The sequence below is a fragment of the Oryzias latipes genome, chromosome 17, assembly GCF_002234675.1.
Source record: "Oryzias latipes chromosome 17, ASM223467v1".
Lineage (NCBI taxonomy): Eukaryota > Metazoa > Chordata > Actinopteri > Beloniformes > Adrianichthyidae > Oryzias > Oryzias latipes.
The window spans coordinates 11,209,455-11,232,244 of record NC_019875.2 but is presented as its reverse complement, the minus strand read 5'-3'; the positions used below and the strand labels follow the sequence as shown (position 1 = coordinate 11,232,244).

General features: G+C 40.4%; 2 protein-coding genes across 21 annotated transcripts in view; one reads left to right on the top strand and one right to left on the bottom strand.

Annotated features, from left to right (window-relative positions):
- The window catches only part of LOC110013423 (zinc finger protein 271), a 253,782-nt gene that overhangs the window by 132,382 nt on the left and 98,610 nt on the right, over positions 1-22,790 (top strand). The gene's annotated exons all lie outside the window — the stretch shown is intronic.
- LOC105358153 (gastrula zinc finger protein XlCGF57.1) overlaps positions 1-22,790 on the bottom strand; it is a 62,471-nt gene that overhangs the window by 17,793 nt on the left and 21,888 nt on the right. For 2 of the 8 annotated variants that reach the window (XM_023965639.1, XM_023965635.1), the window contains exon 4: positions 11,439-11,702. In XM_023965639.1, coding sequence (XP_023821407.1) covers positions 11,439-11,702 — 264 coding nt within the window. Of the gene's footprint in view, positions 1-11,364; positions 11,703-12,146; positions 12,430-13,150; positions 13,347-22,790 lie in introns of those variants that run through there. The other 6 variants (XM_023965641.1, XM_023965640.1, XM_023965644.1 and 3 more) reach the window with 6 other exon arrangements.

Sequence of the window (22,790 nt, the reverse complement as noted above, 5' to 3'; positions counted from 1 at the left end):
CCGTTTTTCAACAGAAGAAGCACTGACCACGGAGTAAAATTAAAATGATGAGCGAACAGGCGCTTCATAATAACCGTAACATTAATAAAAGCACGTTCAGGAGATCATCTCGTATATTACCGAGCTGACGTATAATGTAGCCGCTCGGCGAAACTAAGTTTCGCTTCCGGTTTTTAAAAATACTACTACGCATGTGCGAATGATTTATTCCGACCAAAACTGTGACCCATGTGAACGTTTTTATAGTCTTTATAGTCTTTTTTTTTTTTTAAACTTTATTTTCAGAAATTTTATGATACAAACTTAAACACACAAACCTGCACAGTAACCCTCCCACCCCACCCCAAAACATAATAATAATAATAATAATAATGAATAACTTTAGAACAAAAAAAAGAAAAAGAAAAAAAAATAAAAAAGAAAAAGGAAAGAAAAGTGTACATCCATGACAGAAATTTTCAAATGTTTTTCTCTATTCTCTCTGCAGAAACACAAGTACCCATGCATATTTAAACACTTATAGACCCACACAGATTCACACACTTATGTACGCATACCTCTATATCTTCACGTTTAGGTTATTAGGCTAAAACATGCAAAGAGGCTTCAGCTTAGACTCACATTTTTAACATAATTTGTAAAGGGTGTCCAAATTTCCATAAACTTTTCACAGCTGTTCTCCCTGCTGTATCTCAATTTTTCCAGTTGCAACACAGAGAGCATTTCTCTAATCCAGCCATTAAACGAAGGAGGTTTATCTGATTTCCACTGGAAGAGGAGAGTCCTACGGGCTATTGTTGTTGCAAAGGCAACTGCCCTCCCTTTGAATTTAGAGACATTGACTTCAGGGGGCAAAACCCCAAAAACAGCAGTGAGTGGGGAGGATGGAACCTTTGTCTCACAAATCAGTGAAAGGACCTCAAAAATATTTGTCCAGAAACTCCTCAGTGAGATACAGTTCCAGAACATATGTCCTAGAGAGGCTGGACTTTGTTTACATCTTAGACATGAAGGACTGACATCAGGGTAGATCCTAGAAAGTCTTTCATTTGAATAATGAAGACGATGTAACACTCTAAATTGAATAAGACGGTGTCTGATACAAATAGAACAGGTGTGAATCCGTTCCAAGCAGAGTTGCCAGGATGTTTCTGAAAATGTAATCTCAAGATCTTTTTCCCATGCCAGCCTGGTCTTGCTCAATGAAAGGGGTTTAATACCCTGGATCTTGTTGTAGATTTTAGATATGTTGCCCTTTGTATGAGGGTTTAAAGCAAGTAAGTCGTCCATGGTGTCAATGTGGCAGGCTTCTGAGGGATCAAAATATTTATTAACAAAACTTCTGAGTTGGAGGAATCTGAAAAAGTGGGATCTGGGAATATTGTATTTTTCATGTAGTAATTCAAAGGGCATTAGAATGATTAGAATTTTGGAAAAAAGGTCCTTCAAAAATACCAGCCCATTTTTGTGCCACATCTGGAATGCACCATCGATATGGGACGGTGGGAAAAGGGGATTATTAACTATGGGAGAAAAAGAGGAAAGACGAGTAAAGCTAAAGTGCTTTCTAAACTGAAACCAGATTTTTAGGGAATGTTTTAAAACTGGATTAAGAATCTGGGGATGTGAAATTATAGGGATTGCGGAACTCACAATTGAAACCAGACCAACTGTTGACATGCTATTTACCTCCATTTTAGCCCAGGCTGGACCCTGGCTACTACCCCATGTGGAAATCCAATGTGGTATTTTACTAATGTTTGCCGCCCAGTAGTAAGCTATAAAATTAGGTAAGCCTAGACCTCCGGCAGATGTTGGCATTTCCAGAAACCTCTTTTTCATTCTTGGAACTTTTCTGCACCATATGAAAGATGAGATCATATTATCTATTTCCCTAAACATTGTCTTTGGTATAAAGAAAGGGATCATTTGGAAGAAATATAAAAAACGGGGGAGGACAGACATTTTAATTATATTTACTCTCCCGGCTAAAGAGATAGGTAATGAAGACCATCTCGTCAGATCTTCCTTGATTTGTTCTGACAAAATCTTTAAGTTGAAATGGTAGAGGTCTTTGTAATTGTGTGTAATTTTAACACCAAGATAAGTAAATTCCTCAACTCTTTTAAAAGGAAAGGGGGTATAATCTATTGCTGCTGCCAATTCATTGATTGGAAAGAGGTTACTTTTGGAGAAATTTATTGTGTAACCAGATATTTTACTATACGAGTTTAGTATGTTAAAAAATGCTGGGATTGATTGCTTGGGGTTAGATAAATATACTAAAAGATCATCTGCGTACAAGGAGACTTTATGAATTTCATTATGTCTGAGGATTCCACAGATCCTGTCTTCCATTCGTAGGGCAATGGCCAGAGGTTCTATGACCAAATTAAAAAGAAATGGTGATAAACAGCAGCCCTGTCTTGTTCCACGATACAGCTGGAAATAGTCAGACAATGTAGAATTAGTAAATACTGATGCCATGGGTGTAGAATAAATTGTTTTTATCCAGGAAATTACATTATGACCAAATCCAAACTTTTCTAGAGTGGCGCATAAAAATTCCCATTCTACTCGATCAAATGCTTTATCTGCATCTAGCGAGATGACAACTTCTGGCTGGTGCACGGAATGGGAAGTGTGCAGCACATTCAGCAGGCGGCGCATATTATAGAATGACTGTCTACCAGGTATAAAGCCTGATTGATCTGGATTTATTATTTTAGGGATTACCGATTCAAAGCGACGAGCTAATACTTTAGTGAAAATTTTATAATCGCAGCACAGTAGACTGATGGGCCGGTACGAGCTGCACTCACATGGATCCTTTCCTTTTTTGGGAAGAACAGTGATAATTGCCTGGTTCATAGTTTGTGGCAATTTTTTAACCGTGTGGATTTCCTCAAAGAGTTTACATAAAAAAGGGGACAATTTAGAGGAAAATGTTTTGTAAAACTCTGTTGGTAGCCCATCTGGGCCAGGTGTCTTACCGTTTTGCATAGATTGTATCGCTTGGGCAATCTCTTCAACTGAAAATTTAGAGTCCAATCTGGCTCTGTCCTCAGGGCTAATCTGTGGGATTATAAGAGGGTCAAAAAAAGTCTGGATCTCGGACGGGCAAGCAGAAACTTGGGAAGTATAAAGGCTTGAATAGAATTTTTTAAACTGGTTATTTATGATCATGGGCTGATTGGACCTTTGTCCCTGTCCTGTATTGATCTCACTTATAGTGCGGTTTGCAGAGGATTGTCTAAGTTGATGGGATAGTAGTCGGCCAACCTTCTCACTATGCTCATAATAGGTTTGTTTTGTTTTAAGTAGTAACCTCTCAGTTTGTTCAACAGAAATATTATTAAACTCTGCCTGTAGTAGTAGTCTATCTTTATATAAACAGGGACTTGGCGAATTGGCGTACTTCTGGTCTACTACTTTAATTTGTTGGGACAAATCTGCAAGGCGGCGACCATTCTCTTTTTTCTTATGAGCTGCAAAAGAGATAATTTGTCCCCTGAGATAAGCTTTCAGTGCCTCCCAGATAGTAGTAACAGACATTCCAGGTGTGGTATTAATTTGAAGGAAAAAATCAATTTGGTCTGATATGTATCTTTGGAAGGGTTTATGAGACAATAACATTGGATCCAAACGCCATGTGCGTCGAGGTACTATGTTTTCTGGGAAGGTTAGGTCAAACTGAACAGGGGAGTGATCAGAGATCACTATACTATGATATTGACTATTAGTTATTAAAGAAAGGAACCTTTGGTCAATTAGAAAGAAGTCTATTCTAGAATATGACTGGTGGACAGGCGAAAAGAATGAATATTGTCGGGAAGTTTTATTGTTTTGTCTCCAGGGATCAAATAGTTTGTAGGAATCCATAAAAGATATGATTGAGTTTGCAGATTTGGATAATTTAGGTGGGAACTTTGGACTTGATCTGTCAACCTCTGGCTTCAAAACAAGATTAAAATCTCCACCTAATATTAAATGGTGTGTGGTTGTCACAGGGAGGTTAGTGAAAAAATTTATAAAAAATTGTGGATCATCCCAATTTGGGCCATAAACGTTAGCTAGGATCACCTCCATCCCAAACAATTTCCCCTCAACTATGACATATCTACCTTTGGTGTCAGATACAGTTTTTGTCTGTGTAAACGGCACACCTTTTCTGATTAGTATGGCTGTACCTCTAGAACGATTTTCATATTTAGAATGGTAGGTTTGACCTATCCAGCCTTGTTTTAATTTTGAATGTTCGTTTAAGTGTAAATGGGTTTCCTGCAGAAAAATGATGTCTGGTTTGAAAGTTTTCAGGTGGGAAAAGACTCTTCTGCGTTTAATAGGATGCTGTAAACCCTTTACATTCCAGCTAATAAAACGAGTTGGATCCGAGGAACCTAATTTAGGTTTACTCATAAAGCAATAAACAAGGAGAGAGATGTGTCTGACATGGAGTACAAAGTAAAAAAATAAAAAGATAAGATAAAATAGAAGCAATAAAAGTGTAAAGTAAAAAACAGTAATGTAAGATCCCCAAATGAGTGCCGATCTCCCCAGAACAAAAAGAACAAAATAGTGGAGATCGCATCCACATTCCCACTACACGGAAAGTTTGCACTAAAGTGCTCAGGGTGCACTAGCTCACCTGCTAAGCGGAGCAGAACAATAAAATTCCACCCAAATAAACAGAAATTTAAGTGGATAGAAAAAAGGCACGCATAAAGACACAACCAAAGCCTGCAAAAAAAAATTTTGGAACCTTTTTACCTGATTAAGCCTCTAAACCAAAATAAATATATAGGTGTGCATATAAACACAGACATGAACACAATTCCCTTTTCAAACTCACATAATGACAAAGAACGTAGTGTAAAGCTATAGGGAAAAGAGTATATGCTCGCACATTTGAACCAAGTTGAACTTGTTTTAAATAACTTGAACTTAGTTCAATGCTGCACAGTCTAATACTCTTCAAATGCGAATGTTGTGTTCTTTATCACCTGCTCAGCGTTGTTTGATATTTTGAGTGATGTATTTTTGGGCTTCTTCTGGTGAGGAGAAGGTTTTTTCCTCGCCTTTGTAGGTGATTCTGAGCCGGGCTGGGAAGAGGATCCCAAACCGCACGCCCTCCACCCCACGAAGCTGCCTCCTCACGTCATTGAACGCCGCGCGGTCTTTTGCGGTTTTTGCAGTGTAGTCTGGAAAAACTGAAATAGCCATACCATCCATTTTGATCTGCTGTTTTTCCCGTGCGAGGCGAAGGATGTTTGCACAATCCTGGAAGTAATGACAGCGGGCCACGATGACGCGCGGCGGCTTCCCCCGCCCTGGAGCCGGGAAGAGAGCGCGGTGCGCCCGGTCCAGCCGTGGCGCCTCTTTCAAACTGAAAGCCTGTTGAAGCAGCGCTGCAATGGAAGCTGTAGAGCAGATCTTGTCCTCCGGTACGCCCACCAGTCGGATGTTGTTTCTCCGTGATCTTGCCTCTAGATCCTCGCATTTATTTTGGAGATTTTCAACTATGGCGTTAAGGCGGTGCACGTCGTTCTGCAGCAGTGTAACATCGTCTGTGCAGGTGGAGAGGCTTTCCTCCATCCCTCTCACCGTGGCGCTGAGCGACGTCAGCTCCGATGTGACGGATTCTCTGTACTCCCGTATTTCAGATCTGACCGCGTTTATGTCCGCTCTCACAGATGCCAACTCGCTTCCCAAAACATTCCGGACTTCGGTTTTAAGAGTATCCACCAGGTCTTTCCGAAGGGATGACAGAATATCCTGCTTAATAACTTCGGTGTGGGCCGCTAAGCTAGCCGCCACTAGTTCCTCCTCACCTGCGGAGTCTTTGCTAGTGGGGGCTGCAGGCTGGGTCGGTGTGGCGGGCCTCACCTGTAAAAGAGTTGTCTGCTTTCCTCTCGATGGTTTTCCAGACATTTTAAGTATTTATTTCGTGTCACCGCAACTTTAAACAAAGTCCAGGCTAGAATTTACTCCTCAATCGTGCCAAGAACTATACTTTAAGGCAATTATTCCGCTCCGCTCCGCAAAACACGTCTCACTCCATGCTCTGTCAAACCACGCCCCCTTTATAGTCGTTTTTATAGTTTTCTGGGCCCATGTTGGATTCTAATTCGATCAATAATCCTTATCAAGATATTTTGCACATGTAACCGCGGCTTATGGTGTCGACTCGCAGCGTGGCGGGGGCGTGGCATCCCGATGGTGTCTCTCCATCGGGATGTCAGTCACCCATCACGATGGACGATGGTATCGTCACAACCCTAGTGGAAAGAACACGGGATTACCATAAACCTGCCACGGCTAGGTGCTCTTCGCAAGATTTCAGACAGAAGAGTCAGAACAATCATCAGAAGGGTTCTCCAACAGCCCAGGACCATTCGTGGAGAGCTTCAGGAAGACCTGGAATCAGCAGGTACCGTTGTTTCAAAGAAAACAATGAGTAATGCACTCAACCGCCATGGCCTCCATGCACGCACACCACGCAAGACTCCATTTTTGAAGAAGAAGCATGTTGAAGCTCGTTTGGAGTTTGCGACACAACATTTGGATAAACCCATGACATTCTGGGAGAAGATACTCTGGTCAGATGAGACCAAAATTGAACTCTTCGGATGTCATAAGACACAACATGTTTGGAGGAAAAATGGCACCGCACATCACCCCCAAAACACCATACCAACAGTCAAGTTTGGAGGTGGGAGCATCATGGCGTGGGGCTGTTTTTCAGCATGTGGTACTGGTAGACTTCATATCATTGAAGGAATAATGACTGGAGAAAAGTATGGAGACATTCTTGATCAGAATCTGCTGTCATCTGCCAGGCTGCTGAAGATGAAAAGAGGGTGGATCTTTCAGCAAGACAACAATCCCAAGCACACAGCCAAGGTAACACTAAACTGGTTGAAGAAAAAGAAAATAAAGCTGCTAGAATGGCCCAGTCAATCACCAAACTTGAATCCAATTGAAAATCTTTGGAAAGAACTGAAGATCCGGGTTCACAGAAGAGACCCCCGGAAGCTTGAAGAATTGAAGGCGGTTTGTGTGGATGAATGGGCCAAAATCACACCCGAGCAATGTATTCGACTGGTTTCTCCACACAGGAGGCGTCTTGAGGCTGTAATCACCAACAAAGGTTTTTTCACTAAGTATTAAATAAATTTCATTAAGCGTGTTCAATACTTATTCCCTGTGCCATTTCACTTTATTACACATAACTTCATTTATGGACATAAATGTTTGGATTTCTTTCTATGTGTGCATTACTTGGGTTGATGCCGACATCTGGTGAAAATTTTGTGTCAATAGCTCGATTAGAAATATGTTTTTTGAGAGAAATGTTGACGTGTCCAATACTTATTTTCCCCGCTGTATCTAGTAAGAGTGTGCCAAAATATTGATATGGTGCTATATCGCGATATTTAATCCCGTGATTGATTCTCCAAGCGTCTTTGTCAAGTATCGACCTTTTATTTACGGTTTGAAGACCCTGTAAAACATTATATTAATCATCCTTTGGTAAAACGATTCTTCGGAGGGTAGGTAGGGGGCGCTCGTTGCATGATTGGCTGTCGCGGACGGACGAAGAAGAATACACAATCAAACAAAAATGGCAGAAGGGAAAAACAAGGAAATAGCGAGAGCAGCAAGTTAAAAGACGTGCCGGCTGCATTGAAGCTGCATCACCCGGAGTTGTGTGAGAAAGCCGTGGCTGTCGCTTCCCTCTTGGAAATACTGAAAAAATGATCCCTGCACTGTACGCCCAGACCAGAGCTATGGTTGAGATGGTGCTGGAAACAGCAGGAGTGTCATTCCTCCCCTTTGACCCCCCTTCTCGTCAAAGCAGCGGTAGATGAGCGGCGTCTTGACGCTAAAAAGCCTGTGGTTCTCCAGAACAACATGAACATATAAACATACATCACATGCAGCTTTTCCCCTAAAGTTTTGTTCACAAAGATGTTTACTTTTAGATGCACTTTAAGTTCATGTATTTCATCCCTGCTAATTTATTTTAAAAGCAGTTTATTTCTTAAATAACTTACAGGAAAGTTCATAGCTACCCGTTTTTTTTTTCTGGGAGAATTTTATTTTTGTTTACACCCCAATTGCACTAAATGGTGTCATTAATTTTTAACAAAGACTCTATAATTTGTTCACAGAATTAATATCTGATTCACAACTGTAAAATAAGCAATGGCTATGGTTTTGTTTTTCAAAAGTTAATACATATGTGCCTGGCAGCTACTTGACTTATTCGTTTTTTATCCTGTTTTCAGCAATTTTGTACTAAATAATGGCACTGCTGTTCATGTTCACAAATGTTTAAACCGAATTGTACAGATATTTTTTAAAATGAAAATTGTCATTGTTTGTCAAAGACAGAGTATTACTGATTTCAGCAATGTTACACAAAAGTCTGTTTTTCATTACACCAAATAGGACACAAGTTGTTCATTATTATTGTTTAAAAAACTAAAAAGAAATGGGTAAATAATTTCCAAAAAACATTTTTTCCAAGATCTTTTTCTTAAAGTTTGACATATCGTGAGTTTTTAGAGACGATATATATCGATTATCACATCATCGCTATATCGTAATAGTATCGTTAAAGTGAGCAATGTATCACAAATTGCAACGTATCTTGAGGTACCCAATGATTCCCAGCCCTAATATCCAGTGTAATTCAATATGTTCAGTTCTAGCCATGGGTGCAGTGAAACGCAAAAAAAATGAAAATTGTAGGAGTTAAGTGCCGAAAACGGCGGAAGATGAGTGTAATAAATAAAGAGAAACAGGAAAACAAAGGGTTGAATGCTTTACAGCATTAAACTAAATTAATTTCTTTGTAGCATTCCAACAATTATACTTTTTCCATTGCTTACTGTGTTTCTGTTGAGTCAGAATTGCAAATGGAAATCTTTCAAATTTTAAATGTGCTCACATTTATATGTTCATATGAAATTTTACTTTTAGAACATCAATCTGCAGCAAATTTCAGACTCAAGTTTGCTCCTACAGACGTGTGCTTTCAGATGAACGTGTCCTCCTTCTCCTGCTTTACCACGTTGCTCCTAGTGACCTCCTGGTAGAGCCCTGCGCGGGACTATTTCCTTCATCCCGCTCCCGCCCAAACCCGCAATATGTATGTCCACTCCTTCCGCACCCGCAAAACTCAGAGAATTTATTCCCGCACAGTAATAGAGATGCATTGATTTTGTATCGTCTGCCATCCCGCAGGAAAAAAACACGCATTTGTATTGATATTATTAAAGAGATTCATGTCCCTCCTCCAGCCTCATCTTTTCATGCATTCCTCTTTTGTGTAATTTGCAACTTAATTATTAAATATATTTTCACAAATCCTGTTCGGTAAAAGTGTGCGTGTGTCCGCGCGCAGACAGACGGCCTGAAGCGCGCTGAACCAGCTGGTAAAGATGCAGGTGAAAGTCATTTGAGTTCATGGAGGGAACAAAAATTAATGGTTCAACAGAGCTGAAAATCTATGAATTAATTTTTTCCTGACAGAAAAATACTTTTTTTTGGCTTCAGCCTTTTCCAGTTTTTACTGATTTGCAGATCTGAGAACAATGCGTGACTCACGATGAACCTCGTTTGAGGTTCTTTTCATCAATTGACATCATGTCCCTGCCAGGCAACCTGCTCCTTCCTTATCCTGCGCAGTGTTGCCGGATAGATTCACAGCTCTTTGATCCGTGTGCTGCGCCAGAGCGCCCCGACTATCGTGTAAACCTACGATGACCGTATTTTGCGCTCTCTGTGTAGAATACACTGGGAGAGCGGGGAAAAACAACTCTCAGCTACAGAGGATGAACAGGTGAACAGGTAGAGAAGAAAAGCAGGTAGAGAGGCGGGGGAGGGGCTTTAGCTTCAAACTCTGTCAGAGAGATGGAAACACAGGCGTCAGATTCAGACGCAGCTTTCACTGCGGGGGTTGAAGCAGAGACTTTCCCTGGGATGATTTTATGAACTTAAACATGGAAACATGATTACCAAGTAGAACTCTTCAAATAATAAACCTGATGTCTCCACATTCTTCGTGTCTACCATGCATTGATGCACACATCGCTCCATGCAGCGATCAAACCATAACTTTAGCTGGTAGCTCCGCCTACACGCGACCGCGATATCAGGCCTTAAAGAACACACTGCACACCCCCAACAACAGGTTAGATGACAGAGGCCATTGGGCGTCTCTACCTGGTGCCTTCACGGAGCTTCAGTACATAAGACTCCAACAGCCGCACGGCCTAACGTAGTCCGCTAATATATATTCATGAGATATTCATGGCAGCACTGATCCCGCTTTTTTTTTTTTTTTGCCCGCAGCACAATTCAAACCGCAGCACAATTCAAACCGCCCAATCCCGCAACCTCCTGGGTGGTGTTTCTACCAAAACATGAAAAGCGTTCTCCAGCCTTGAAGAGACAAACTTATTTTTACATGATGCCCCTTCGTCTTATTCTATTTTATTTTGTATTTTGAAGATAGATTCCCCGTTTAGACTGAAGTTTGAAGAGAAAAAGAATTTCAAATTTCCATGTATGTGAAAACATCATAGAGATTGACAATAAGGTTTACTTTGACTTTTGACTTTTAAGTAAAGGTCTTTAAAATATTACCAACAGATTAAAAACCAGAAAGAGTTGGAGCAACTCTGATGTGGATGAGGTAACATTGTATAATTCAGGAGCAGCTTCTCCAAACTCTCTGCTGCCCTTTAATTTAAGTCTGGAGTGAAGAACTTTGGGTCAAAGATTTTATATTTCTTCCTGGAGCACATGGTTTAAGTAACTCTTTAATAAACCTTCAATAAACACAATGGAACCAAACCATTCAGAGTTCTAAAATATATAAATAAAACTGTCAACTGGATCCTAAAATGAACAAGAAGCCTGTGAAGAGCAGCAAGTATTGAGGAGATGTGGTCATTTTTATCTTCCATCAGTCACTATAAAGGCAGCTGCATTCTAACAGGGTATAAGAAGGGCAAACCCCTCAACTGACCGTCTCTCCTTGCACGTTATCATCCTATATAATACCACCTAAATTATTTGCGCTTTTATTTTTTAAAATTGTTACCATAATTCCTTTAATTTAGTTTAATGAATAACTGAAGCTTTTTCTAGCCTTATTCTAATGTAATTGATCAGAGACAACTGAATCAAAAAGGTAAAACACTAAGATCCATAGACATACTGGTTAATGCAGTAATCCAGTTCAAGATGCTCAAGCATGTCAAATTTATAAGATTAGGAAACTCCTCCACACTCACAGAGGAGCTGCTCAGGCTGGGGAGTACAGAGTCACTGACAGCAGCAGAAAACAGGGACTTTTCTCCTCCTTTACTTTGTTTCTTAGGAATAAAAAGCATTCTTTGTCAGAACAGTTACAGTTTACGTACCTATTCTTTCCAGCTTTATGACAGGAATCATGGTGATGTTCCTCTGGTGATGCTGATGATCCAACAAATCAGACTTGAACTCCATCTTCACATCAGTCTCCTGATTCAGGAACAGCTGCTCTCCCTCCTGGTTACTGCAGAGTTCCTCTGGTTCTTCTTTAATCTGTAGAGGTTCTGGTTCTGCTTGGTCCAGACTGGAATGTCTCTCCCGTTTATGGAGGTGCCATTTATTCTCATCCTCACACAGATGCTGCTGTTGAACATCTGGGGGTAGAAGCCACAGAAAGATAATGCTTAAAAAAAAGAGAGATGCATACTCACAGAGTTTACTGCTTCACCAACAAAAATTATATTAAATAGATCACAATTTTAAGTTACAAAGAACGTAAATTAAATAAAGCCACCTCAGTGGCATTGTAGCTGTTGTATACAAAGACACAAAATGCATTATTTAACAAATTTAAGACAATTAATAACACATAAATATAAGCACAATGGTACAGGGAAAGAGTGAAGTGAAGTGAAAAAAGTGATGTTTTAACCCTATTTTAATTACATTTGAGGAATACTGTGTGTTCTTTTAGACTAACAATTGCTCCTACAGATACTCATAAACACAGATGTGCTTTAACCCAATTCATTCATTTTCCTTATCACTTCAGAATGAAAAAAAACAGAAACTTATCTGATAAGTGATACTTCACATACCTGTTTTGTGTAAGTCTGTCTCAGCATTTCTGATCCCCAGGCAGTACTGATAATGTGACAGTTCCTTGAACTGAAACATAATCCTTTTACAATCTCTGAAATTCTCTTCACATTTAGACTTTAATTCTGCATTTACATCAGCATCCTGATTCAGCCAGAGCGACTCTTCCTCCTGATTAATGCACAGTTCCTCTGGTTCCTCTTTGAATTGTGGAGGTTCTGGTTCTGCTTGGTCCAAACTGGAGGCTCTCTCCTGGTTAGAGCTGTCATTCATCATGTACTCCTTGCATAAAGAAAAACACAAAAGAACAAACTAATTTAGACAAGAGTAAAAATGTTATAACCATTTCAAAATTGACTGTTATAACATGAAAAGTCTAGTTATACGGTAGCTGTATTGGGTTTAGTTAGGATCAGCTTGAAGTCAATAAAAATTCAGATTGTAAATTTAAAAAACTAATGTATGAAAACAGTTTTAAACTCCAAAGTACTAATTGTAAAGTTAAAGAAATACTAACATTTGGAGAAAAAATATTTTGTATGTTTTGAAACTGTTTGAAAAAAACCTCTAAACCTGAAGCTGTTACCCAGTGAAAAAAAAAGTTTTTTAGTATCAGATGCTATTTTGTATTTTCAACATTTGCTTTTCTGTTTCTTTCACTCCTGGCTTTCAGTCCTCAGATTATGGTTTCAACTCAAAGGAGGAAAAGGTAAGACAAAATCATTGACAAAACCATATTTGGCACAGTATATCGTTTTAACCTCTGTTTTAATACCTATTTAAATGGATGATCAAAGCATTTATTATACAGAAATGCCCTTTAATGCATCATGGTCACGTGACGATGGCGCTATGCATCGTCTTTGACTGGATGTTAACGCGCTGAGCAGGGACAGGGTTCAAACAACAGTTTTCAGAATCTCTCTTAACAACTAGATTGAATGCATATCTTCAAACTAATTTTTTACTTGTGGATGTTTTAGACTTTCACAGAAATACATACCGCCTCTTAGGAAGTTTAACTACTGCTTTAAGACGATTTCCATCGATCTTTCCTCCTTCCGAAGATCCTTTACAGCAAAACACTGCGTGAACTAACCAGACCTAAACAAAACGCCGTAACTAAACCGGAAACGATTCGCTGCTTTCACATCTAGTTACGAGCATCACCGCCCCCTATGGGCAAGGAGTTTTGAGGGGGGAAATTAAACTTGTTTTAAAAAAAATTGAGCTTTCCTGGCGGTATGAATTAACAACATATGCATGCGTCCGTATTATGAAACAAGCTCTTTGAAAAAAAAAAATATATATTTTTTTATTTTTCCCACTTACCAACCCAACTAGTAAATCAGTCTGGCTATGTACAAAACATTTTGTGGAAACAGATTTTGATAAGACTGGCCAGACTGTTCGCTTGAAACCCGACACCAAACCGTCTGTGTTACACAAATTGATCACTCACATGAATCAGTAGAGTAATTCTTATTTATTTTTTTTCCTTCTTTTTTTAAGGGTAAATCTGTTGTTAACTTTTGGACTTTTTGTTGACTTATTGTTGATTTATTCTTATCATTTATTATTCTTATTGAATTACTATTGATTTTGTATTATTATTAATTATTGTTTCATTATTATTATTGTTGACTTATGTATGTTATTATTATTATAATTGATTTATTGTTGGGCTTTTTTAAATAATTTAAATTACATGTCAAAGTGGTCTAAACCTTCTACATGTTTAAAAATTGTTTTTAAAAATTCTTTGAAATATCTTTCTTTTGTAAGAAGTCCTGCAACTATGCATTTTTCATTAAAGTTTGAGCTTTTAAGGCTGACTGTTTCTCTTATTTAAAAACAACAAATGATGTATATACAGTGAGGTCAATAAGTATTTGATCACCCTGTGATTTAGCAAGTTCTCCCACTTAGAAAACATGGAGGGGTCTAAAATTTTTATCATAGGTGCATTTCCACAGTGAGAGACAGAATCTGAAGAAACATTCAGAAATCATGTTCTACGATTTTTAAAAAACATTTTATTTGTATATTACTGTGACAAATACGTATGTGATCACTTGAGTTAAAAAAACTTTAATATTTGGTACAGAAGCCTTTGTTAACAATTCCAGAGGTCAAACGGTTCCTGTAGTTCTTCACTAGGTTTCTACTCACTGCAGCAGGGATTTTGGCCCACTCCTCCATACAGATCTTCTCTTGATCTGTCAGGGTTTGGGGCTGTCGCTGAGCAAGACAGAGTTTCAGCTCCTTCCAAAGATTCTCTATTGGATTTAGGTCTGGAGACTGGCCAGGCCACTCCAGAACCTTGACATGCTTCTTAGGGAGCCACTCCTTGGTTTTCTTGGCTGTGTGCTTTGGGTCATTGTCATGCTGAAAGATCCAGCCACCACCCATCTTCAACGCTCTGACGGAGGAGAGAACCTCTAAGGAGGTTTTTGCCCAATATCTCACAATACAGAGCCCCATTCATCCTCTCCTTAATACAGTGCAGTCGTCCCTGTGCAGAAAAACACCCCCAGAGCATGATGCTTCCACCCCGTGCTTCACTAAAGGTATGGTGTTCTTGGGATGATGCTCTTCTTTCTTCCTCCTCCAAACACGCCGAATGGAGTTGAGACAAAAATGTTTTATTTTGGTCTCATCTGACCACAAGACTTTCTCCCATGACTCCTCTGGATCATCAAGATGGTCATTGGCAAACTTCAGACGGGCCTTGACATGGGCTGACTTCAGCAGGGGAACCTTCCATGCGATACATGATTTTAAACCATGACGTTTTAATGCATTATTTATAGTAGCCTTGGAAACGGTGGTCCCAGCTCTCTTCAGGTCATTGACCAGCTCCTCCCGTCCTGGGCTGATTCTTCACCTTCCTTAGCATCTTCGATATCCACGAGGTGAGATCTTGCGAGGGGCCCCAGTCCGAGGGACATTGACAGTCATCATTAGCCTCTTCCATTTTCTGACAATTGCTCCAACAGTTGTTCTTTTCTCACCAAGCTGCTTGGCCCCGTAGCCACTTCCAGCTTTGTGAAGGTCTACAATTTAGTCTCATGTCTTTTGACAGCTCTTTGGTTTTGCCCATGTTGGTAGTTAGACTTCTGACTGATTGTGGGGTGCACAGGTGCCTTTATGCAAGCTAACCACCTCAAACAGGTGCTACTAATTTAGAATCATGAACAGAGTGGAGTTGGACTATTTAAAAGCAGAACAGCAGGTCTTTGCTGGTCGGAAATCTATCTGATAATCAAGTGATCAAATACGTATTTGTCACAGTAATACAGTGATCCCTCGCTATAACGCGGTTTACTTTTCACGGTTTCGCTACTTCACGGATTTGCATCGGGCATTGTGTTCTGCATTCTGATTGGCTAAAAAGTCACTCCACTTCTCTACCTGTGCATCAATAACGTTGCAGTTTAATATGTACACGTAGGTAAAACAGCTTGCCAAATTTACAACAGATACCTGCAAATCATCCAAATTACGTACATGCAAATCATCTTGCAATTTCGAGTTTCTCTAAAACCCATGGAAAAAAGGAGCGACAACAACAACTGCCAATCACTGTGTTCTTCTCCCGAACAAACAGAGCTGCACCGCGGGCTTTAGCGAAAATGTTTTTATTTCTTTTTAGATTATTTAATTGCTTCAATTTAGTTTAATTGTGTCTGTTGGCCACTTCACCTTAATCCTGTTTCTTAAATGTTATGACTTCTTAAATATAACATAAAATAATCCAGACCTTTTGAGAGAAAAGTGTTTCAGTTAGAAAGATGACTTGGACCAAACTCTGGGATGTTGGGCTGTTAACAAACACAAACTTTGAAGGACAACTTAACTGTTTACCTCTGATTTCATCAAGAAGATTTAAAAACTGTTTAATGTGGTTTCAAGACATTCAACTGGGAAGACTCATGTACGCTGAAGTGACTCAGTTTCAGTAAAAAAAAATGGCTGTAATTGTTTATATTTTATTGTTAAATGTTTTTGGTCACAGTTCAATATTTTTCCAATTGTCCTGCTTGAAGTGTATCCGCGCTGTTTACATTAATGTGCACCCCAGCCCCTTTGTTATCATCTCATATGTAGCTTGTTTCATGCAGCTTAAAAAAGAAGACATTAGTGTTATCCTGTTGGGAAGCATGTTTCTATGCATCAGCCTTTTACTTCCACCTGTTTCATTCTGTCTCTTAATTAAAATGATAAAGAAAATGGTATTTGACATTTCCTTTTCAAAAGAATTTTAAAATTTCAAAATTCAATTAGAAATGTCTAATTTGACAATTAAAATGGATTAACAGAAATATTTTTTCATTTTCACAATGTAACTCCATTAAATGACTCAACAATAAAATAAAAAATAAATCCTCCAAATTGCTTTTTTATTTTCCACTTATAAACCGCGTATTCTGTGTCATAATTAAAATGAAAATGCAAAGAGGGGATTGCATTTTCGTTTTTACATCCACCCTGCGAAAACTGTTGCATAATTCAAATCCAGTCAGCATTTCCAGGAGGGAGGCGGGGCGATTACGTCAGTACTTTAATGGTCCTATCATCTCATTGTCCTCGAACAGCAAAATCCGCGGTAAGCACCAGGAAACGATCGTCAAAAAATGCTTTTATTACTGTTGTGATAATTATTAAGGGCCTGTTCGCTCATAATTTTTTTAATCCGTGCGGCCAGTGAAGAAATCATTGAAGAAAAAAGGTTCAGAGCACTGTCTAGTGGGTCTAGATGACCCAACTCCCGACGTTAAACTGCCTAGGATAGCACTTGTCAATTGAAACTTCCACAGGCAGCATCCACAAAATAATTTGTAAAACATTGAATTTGGCCCCTGTTGTCTCCATCTGCTGGTAAAAGTAGGTCACCACAACAAAACAAAACAATACAAATTTCTGCTTTTTTGGCTTTAATACTTACGGTATATTGTTTTTTGTTTAAAATATTGATTTTAAGTAGACAGTCTTTTTTTTATATAAATGCAAATAATTGGATATTTGGTATTCCAAAGGATTTTCTTCTCTAAAATTTACCATTTTTAAAAAAATGAAGGATTACTAAAAAAATATTTTATTTCAAGTGTTCCGATTTGACATTTAGATGATGGTCAGTAGGGGGTGATTATTTATCGACTTAATCAATGAATCAATTTCTATTCCCACATCTAACCAGACTGATCTGAGGTCAGTTGTTAATCATTTCAAAGCCGTACCCCGTTACCAGGGGTCAGGAACCTATGGCTCTCGAGCCATATGGCTGTTTTGATGGTCACATCTGGCTTGCAGACAAATCTTTAATTATAAAATCGTTTTTTCATTAGACCAGTACTTCTCGGGCGCGATGCGATGCTAGAGGGGCGCGCAGTAGTAGCGGTGCTTGGAGAGAGAGAAAATCTTAGAGCAAAAAAAAATCTGCGCCACCACTATCAGTTTACTTTTATCTGTTATTTCAAAGAGTTTGTAATAGCCTGAAACCTGTGAATTGTCGTGCCTGCAGCTGCGCGCTCCCGTCTCTGAGAAAGAGCGCGCAGCTGCAGGATCGGGACGGGTGAGGAAGAAATGGGGGGGGGGGGGGGGGGTATTGGGTACAGGAAGCAAGATGAATCGCGCAGGTATTGTCACAACTTAAAACACGCTGTCCGTCACATACTGCAGCCTGTGAGTGTGTGTTTGGCTCCACGTGTGCATGTGAGCAGTCTTTCTCACATCTAAAGAACATTCAGACCAACCTGCGATCGTGTTTACCGGAGTCTCAACGCCTGCATGAAGCTTAAACTCACCACGTATCAACCGGACAATACCATCAGAAAAACTACCACAGAGCACCAGAAGTCCCATTAATGCTGAGAAATACTCATCATTTATTAGCAACAGCATGAAGATGTTATTAAAAAGAATCCACAGACTTATTGTACTTTAAAAGTGTTGAAATTACATCAAATGCACACATTCACTTGTATATTTAGTTTTAAAAATATTGTAGCGGACTGAGTTTAACTGGGTGGCTGTTGGGTTGCGTGATAAGTTCGGGAGTTCATTGAACGCATCATGCAGAGATCTGATTGGCCCTCAGTTCTGTCGCTCAGCCTGTCGTTGGGGAGTTTGGACCAATGGGGTTCAGCTATGGGAAATGGGAGAGCTGTTACGGCAGTGAGGGAATATAAAGTTGGGAGAAGCGCTCTCATCTCGGCGGGAAAGATTGAGGAATTGCTGAATTTATTGTACGCCGTTTGTTGCAGGTCTACAGTAACAGAATAAAGAACCCTAAAAGATGTTAAGTCTCCATGCCTCAGTGTGGGAAAGGGATGCTACATTATTGTATGGCTCTTTCGAAATTACATTTAAAAATATGTGGCGTTTATGGCTCTCTCTCTCTCGGCCAAAAAGGTTCCCGACCACTGCCCTATACCCTTATAAAACCGTTTATAAAAATCTATTATGAAAGACATTCGGAAATACCATTTGGATTGAGGCACAGTAGGTTAATTTAACCTAAAAATGACCGAGCGCATCAGAGCGAACAACACGTGATGGCAGCAAAAAATGATCAGTGCACCATTCCAGTCCGATGTGTGGAAACATTTTGACTTAAGCAAAGACATGAGACCATAGAGTGTGGTAGAAGGTTTTAACAATGTTCCACTTGGATTATTTTTGATGAGGGAAAACAACAATGGACTGAACTTTATCAAAGTAAAATGTTAATGGATTTACCATTTATTCTTGTTTACTTGTTTGCTTGTTTACACATTTAATTTACGCTTGATTATCTTGTAAGAAATAAAAGGAATCTGGAAAATTTCACCTGCACTGTTCAGTACCAGGTTTCCCTTGTGCTATCTTAGATGACCCCACCCTTGCATTGATGTGTTCTCGCTACCATGACAAAGGTGGAAAGATTTCATGTAATCCATGGACCCCCAGTGAAGATCACAAATCATTGAAGAAAAAAGGTTCAGCGCACTGTCTAGTGGGTCTAGATCAGTGTTTTTAAAAGATTCAAAAACTGTTTGATGTGTGTTCGTTGTTGTTTCGAGACGTTAAGAGGAGAAACTCTTTGTGCGCCGAGATGCTGTCACTTTAACCCAATGTATCATGGGAGATGTAGCACAATAACGGCCGGAGATCGCTTCTCTGAGCTTCATTGTTTTGTTCACTTGTTCCATGGTCTGATACCGAATTCTGTGGAAAGCTACACCGCTAAAGACGAGCTTTAGCTGGTGTTTTTGTTAGAACTGAGCGACTTTATTAGCCTAATCGGAACAAGGAAGTGAAGACTTTAACCACTTCTGATTGGTCAGACTGATGACATGTGATCAAGCCTTCAAGAATGATTGGTGGAGACAGTTAAAGGTGCGGAACTTTTCAGAAAACAGCTTTAGTTGCAGCTAAGTGGTACCATCATTCTTATCAAAATGTCTGTAATAGAATTGTAACGAGAGTCACCTGTAGGTGTCTCTATACCCATTGTTCAGGGGGTTTAAAAAGGAAGTTGACGTGTGGTTGCTATGGAGCTAGCTTCCTGTGAGAAAGCCGGTTAGCTCAGAGAGCAGCGTGAGTTGGCTCGAGCAAAGAGTGCGGTAAGACTGCTGTTATCCTTACCTGTGGATGATGTTCTTAAGCAGTGCTTGATGCTTTATTTTTTATTTTATGACAGGATCACGGCAGAGGTAGATCCTGCTCTTCTGGGGGTTTTAAAGACTGGGCGTGAGGTTTTGCGACGCACCAGGTATTTTACACTTTTATCACAGCAGAGGTATATTTTAAACAAATGGTAAATTATTTTTTATCAAATGTTTTTAATATGGTGCTTCTTCTGTTTTTAGTGTTGGAATACTGTGCCCTGCTGTCCTGTTTAAGTTTATGTTTTGTACTTTGTCCGCTCCTGACGGAGCTGTCCCAGCGTGATTGACTAATCAAGTGCAGGAGCGGACTATTTACCCTCTGTTCTGTTTGTCATTTTTTTTAGTCACTTCCCTCAGGTTTCACCCCGCATGTTATTTTGGTGGGTGCCGTATCCCACCGAGTGCTGTGCATCACATGTTTTTATTTTTTATTGTTGTGCATGAACTGTGTTTTTTTTTTTGTCTGCATGCTCCTGTGGTGTCAGTGATACGGTCAACATTTTTATTGTACTCATGACGGGGTTTTTGTATTAATAAATCTTCGTAACCTGCTTTGTCGTAGTTTTCCCTTTCTTGGCCCCTGCAACATTTGGTGTTGTCGGCAGGATTAAAAGGGGAAGTGCCTAGGCTTTTCTGTGAAATTTGCAGATTTTTTGTTTTATTTTTGAGGATAGCAGGGGCAGTATCTTCTCAGGAGTCATGGAGCCTGAGGAGCAGGACATGTCTCGGCGGATAAAGGACCTGGAAAGCGAACTTGTTACCTTGAGAGCAGCAGCTGCAAACCATGGAACATCACCTTTACCTGGAACTTCAAGTGGAAACATTGAGACTGTAATACAAACACCTGTGATATATGTGCAGCAGGACAGAAAGCTGCCTATCTTTTGCTAAGAATGACCTTGATGTTGGCTGCACGAATCTAATGACACATGAGATCCCTTTATTAGACGAAACAGCCATACAGTCATACCGAAGAATTCCTCCCTCCCAGTATGAGCTGGCACGCAGTCACATTCAACAGTTGCTACAAAGCCAGGTCATTCGAGAAAGCAGCAGCCCCTACGCATCACCCATTGTGCTCGTGCAAAAGAAGGATGGTGCTCTGAGGATGTGTGTAGACTATAGGCAGTTGAATGCCAGAACCAGGAAAGATGCATTCCCCCTGCCAAGAATCGACGAGTCCTTGGATTCCTTGGCCGGAGCACAGTGGTTTACGACACTTGACTTGGCCAGCGGATACAGTCAGGTGGAGGTAGCTGGAAATGACAAGGCAAAAACTGCTTTTTGCACACCATTTGGTTTATTCGAGTTCAATCGTATGCCTTTTGGTTTATGCAATGCACCTAGCACTTTTCAGCGCCTCATGGAAAGACTGTTTGGGGACTGTCGTTTTCAGTCTGTGCTGTTGTACTTGGATGATGTCATCGTTTTTTCCTCTTCCATTGAACATTTGCAACGTTTGGATCAAGTTTTCTCCCGTTTAGATGCGCAGGGTTTGAAGGTAAAGCTTTCAAAGTGCCAGTTTTTTCAGAAACAGGTGAAGTACTTGGGCCATGTGGTGTCCGCAGAGGGGGTGTCGACCGACCCAGAGAAAGCAGCTGCAGTCCGTGACTGGAGAAGACCAGCTAACCTGGCCGACCTCAGATAGTTTTTGGGGTTTGCAAGTTACTATAGAAGGTTTATTGCTGGATTTGCAAAGATTGCCTCTCCATTAAACCATTTGGTGGCTAGGCTCCTCCCTCCTGGAAGAAAGGGTAAGACGCAGAAAAAGCCCGTGGATGAGTTCTGGGACACAGAGTGTGAGCAAAGCTTTCAGGAACTGAAGACTGCTCTAACAACTACTCCTGTTCTTGCTTATGCAGACTTTCAGAAACCCTTTGTGCTGGAGGTAGATGCTAGCCATGCCGGCTTGGGGGCTGTACTGTCCCAGGAGCATGGGGGCAAGCTGCGCCCCGTGGCTTTTGCAAGTCGTAGCTTGAAGCCTGCTGAGAAGAACATGAACAACTACATTTCCATGAAGTTGGAGCTGGTAGCACTGAAGTGGGCAGTCACTGAAAAGTTTCGCGAGTATCTGGTGGGGAATGCCTGTACGGTGTTCACTGATAACAACCCGCTAAGTCATTTGGCAACAGCAAAGTTGGGGGCTACAGAGCAGAGGTGGGCATCTGAGCTGGCAGTATTTGATTTAACCATCAAATATCGCCCAGGTTCCCAAAATGCCAATGCCGATGCATTGTCGCGTCAGCACCCAGTGTTGGAGTTGTCAGAAACTGAGCCTTTGGGAAGTGAGAGGGATTTAGGGGTGCAAGCTGAGATAAGTACCTTACCTGGGTTGTCTCCTTCAGACCTCTACACATTACAACACAAAGACCCTGTCCTTGGCCCCTTCTTGAAATACTGGGAAAGGGGTAAAATACCAGATGCTAGACAGAGGCACGAGTTAATTAAACCGGCCAGGGAATTGATAAGACAGTGGAAGCATCTCCGGGAACATGAGTCAGTGCTCTACCGCTGCATTTACAGTTCAGATGAACAGGGAGAAGTTAATCAGTTGGTGTTGCCTCAGTCTTTGCAGGAATCCATTCTTCACTCCTTACATGACGATCATGGCCATCAGGGTACCGAACGGACTCTGCAGCTGATTCGGTCGAGGTATTACTGGCCAAACATGTATACGGATGTGGAGAAGTGGTGTAGGAGCTGTGAGAGGTGCGTAGTGTCAAAAGCATTACAACCAAAGGTTAAGACCTTTATGGGCTCAATGAAAGCCTCTCGACCTCATGAAGTTCTGGCGATAGATTTTACTGTGTTGGATCCGGCTACTGATGGCAGGGAGAATGTTTTGGTGATGACAGATGTGTTTTCAAAATATACACAAACGGTCCCTACAAAAGATCAAAGAGCTAGCACTGTCGCAGAGGCATTGGTGAAACATTGGTTTCAACTGTTTGGTCCCCCAGCCCGCATTCATTCAGATCAGGGGCGGAATTT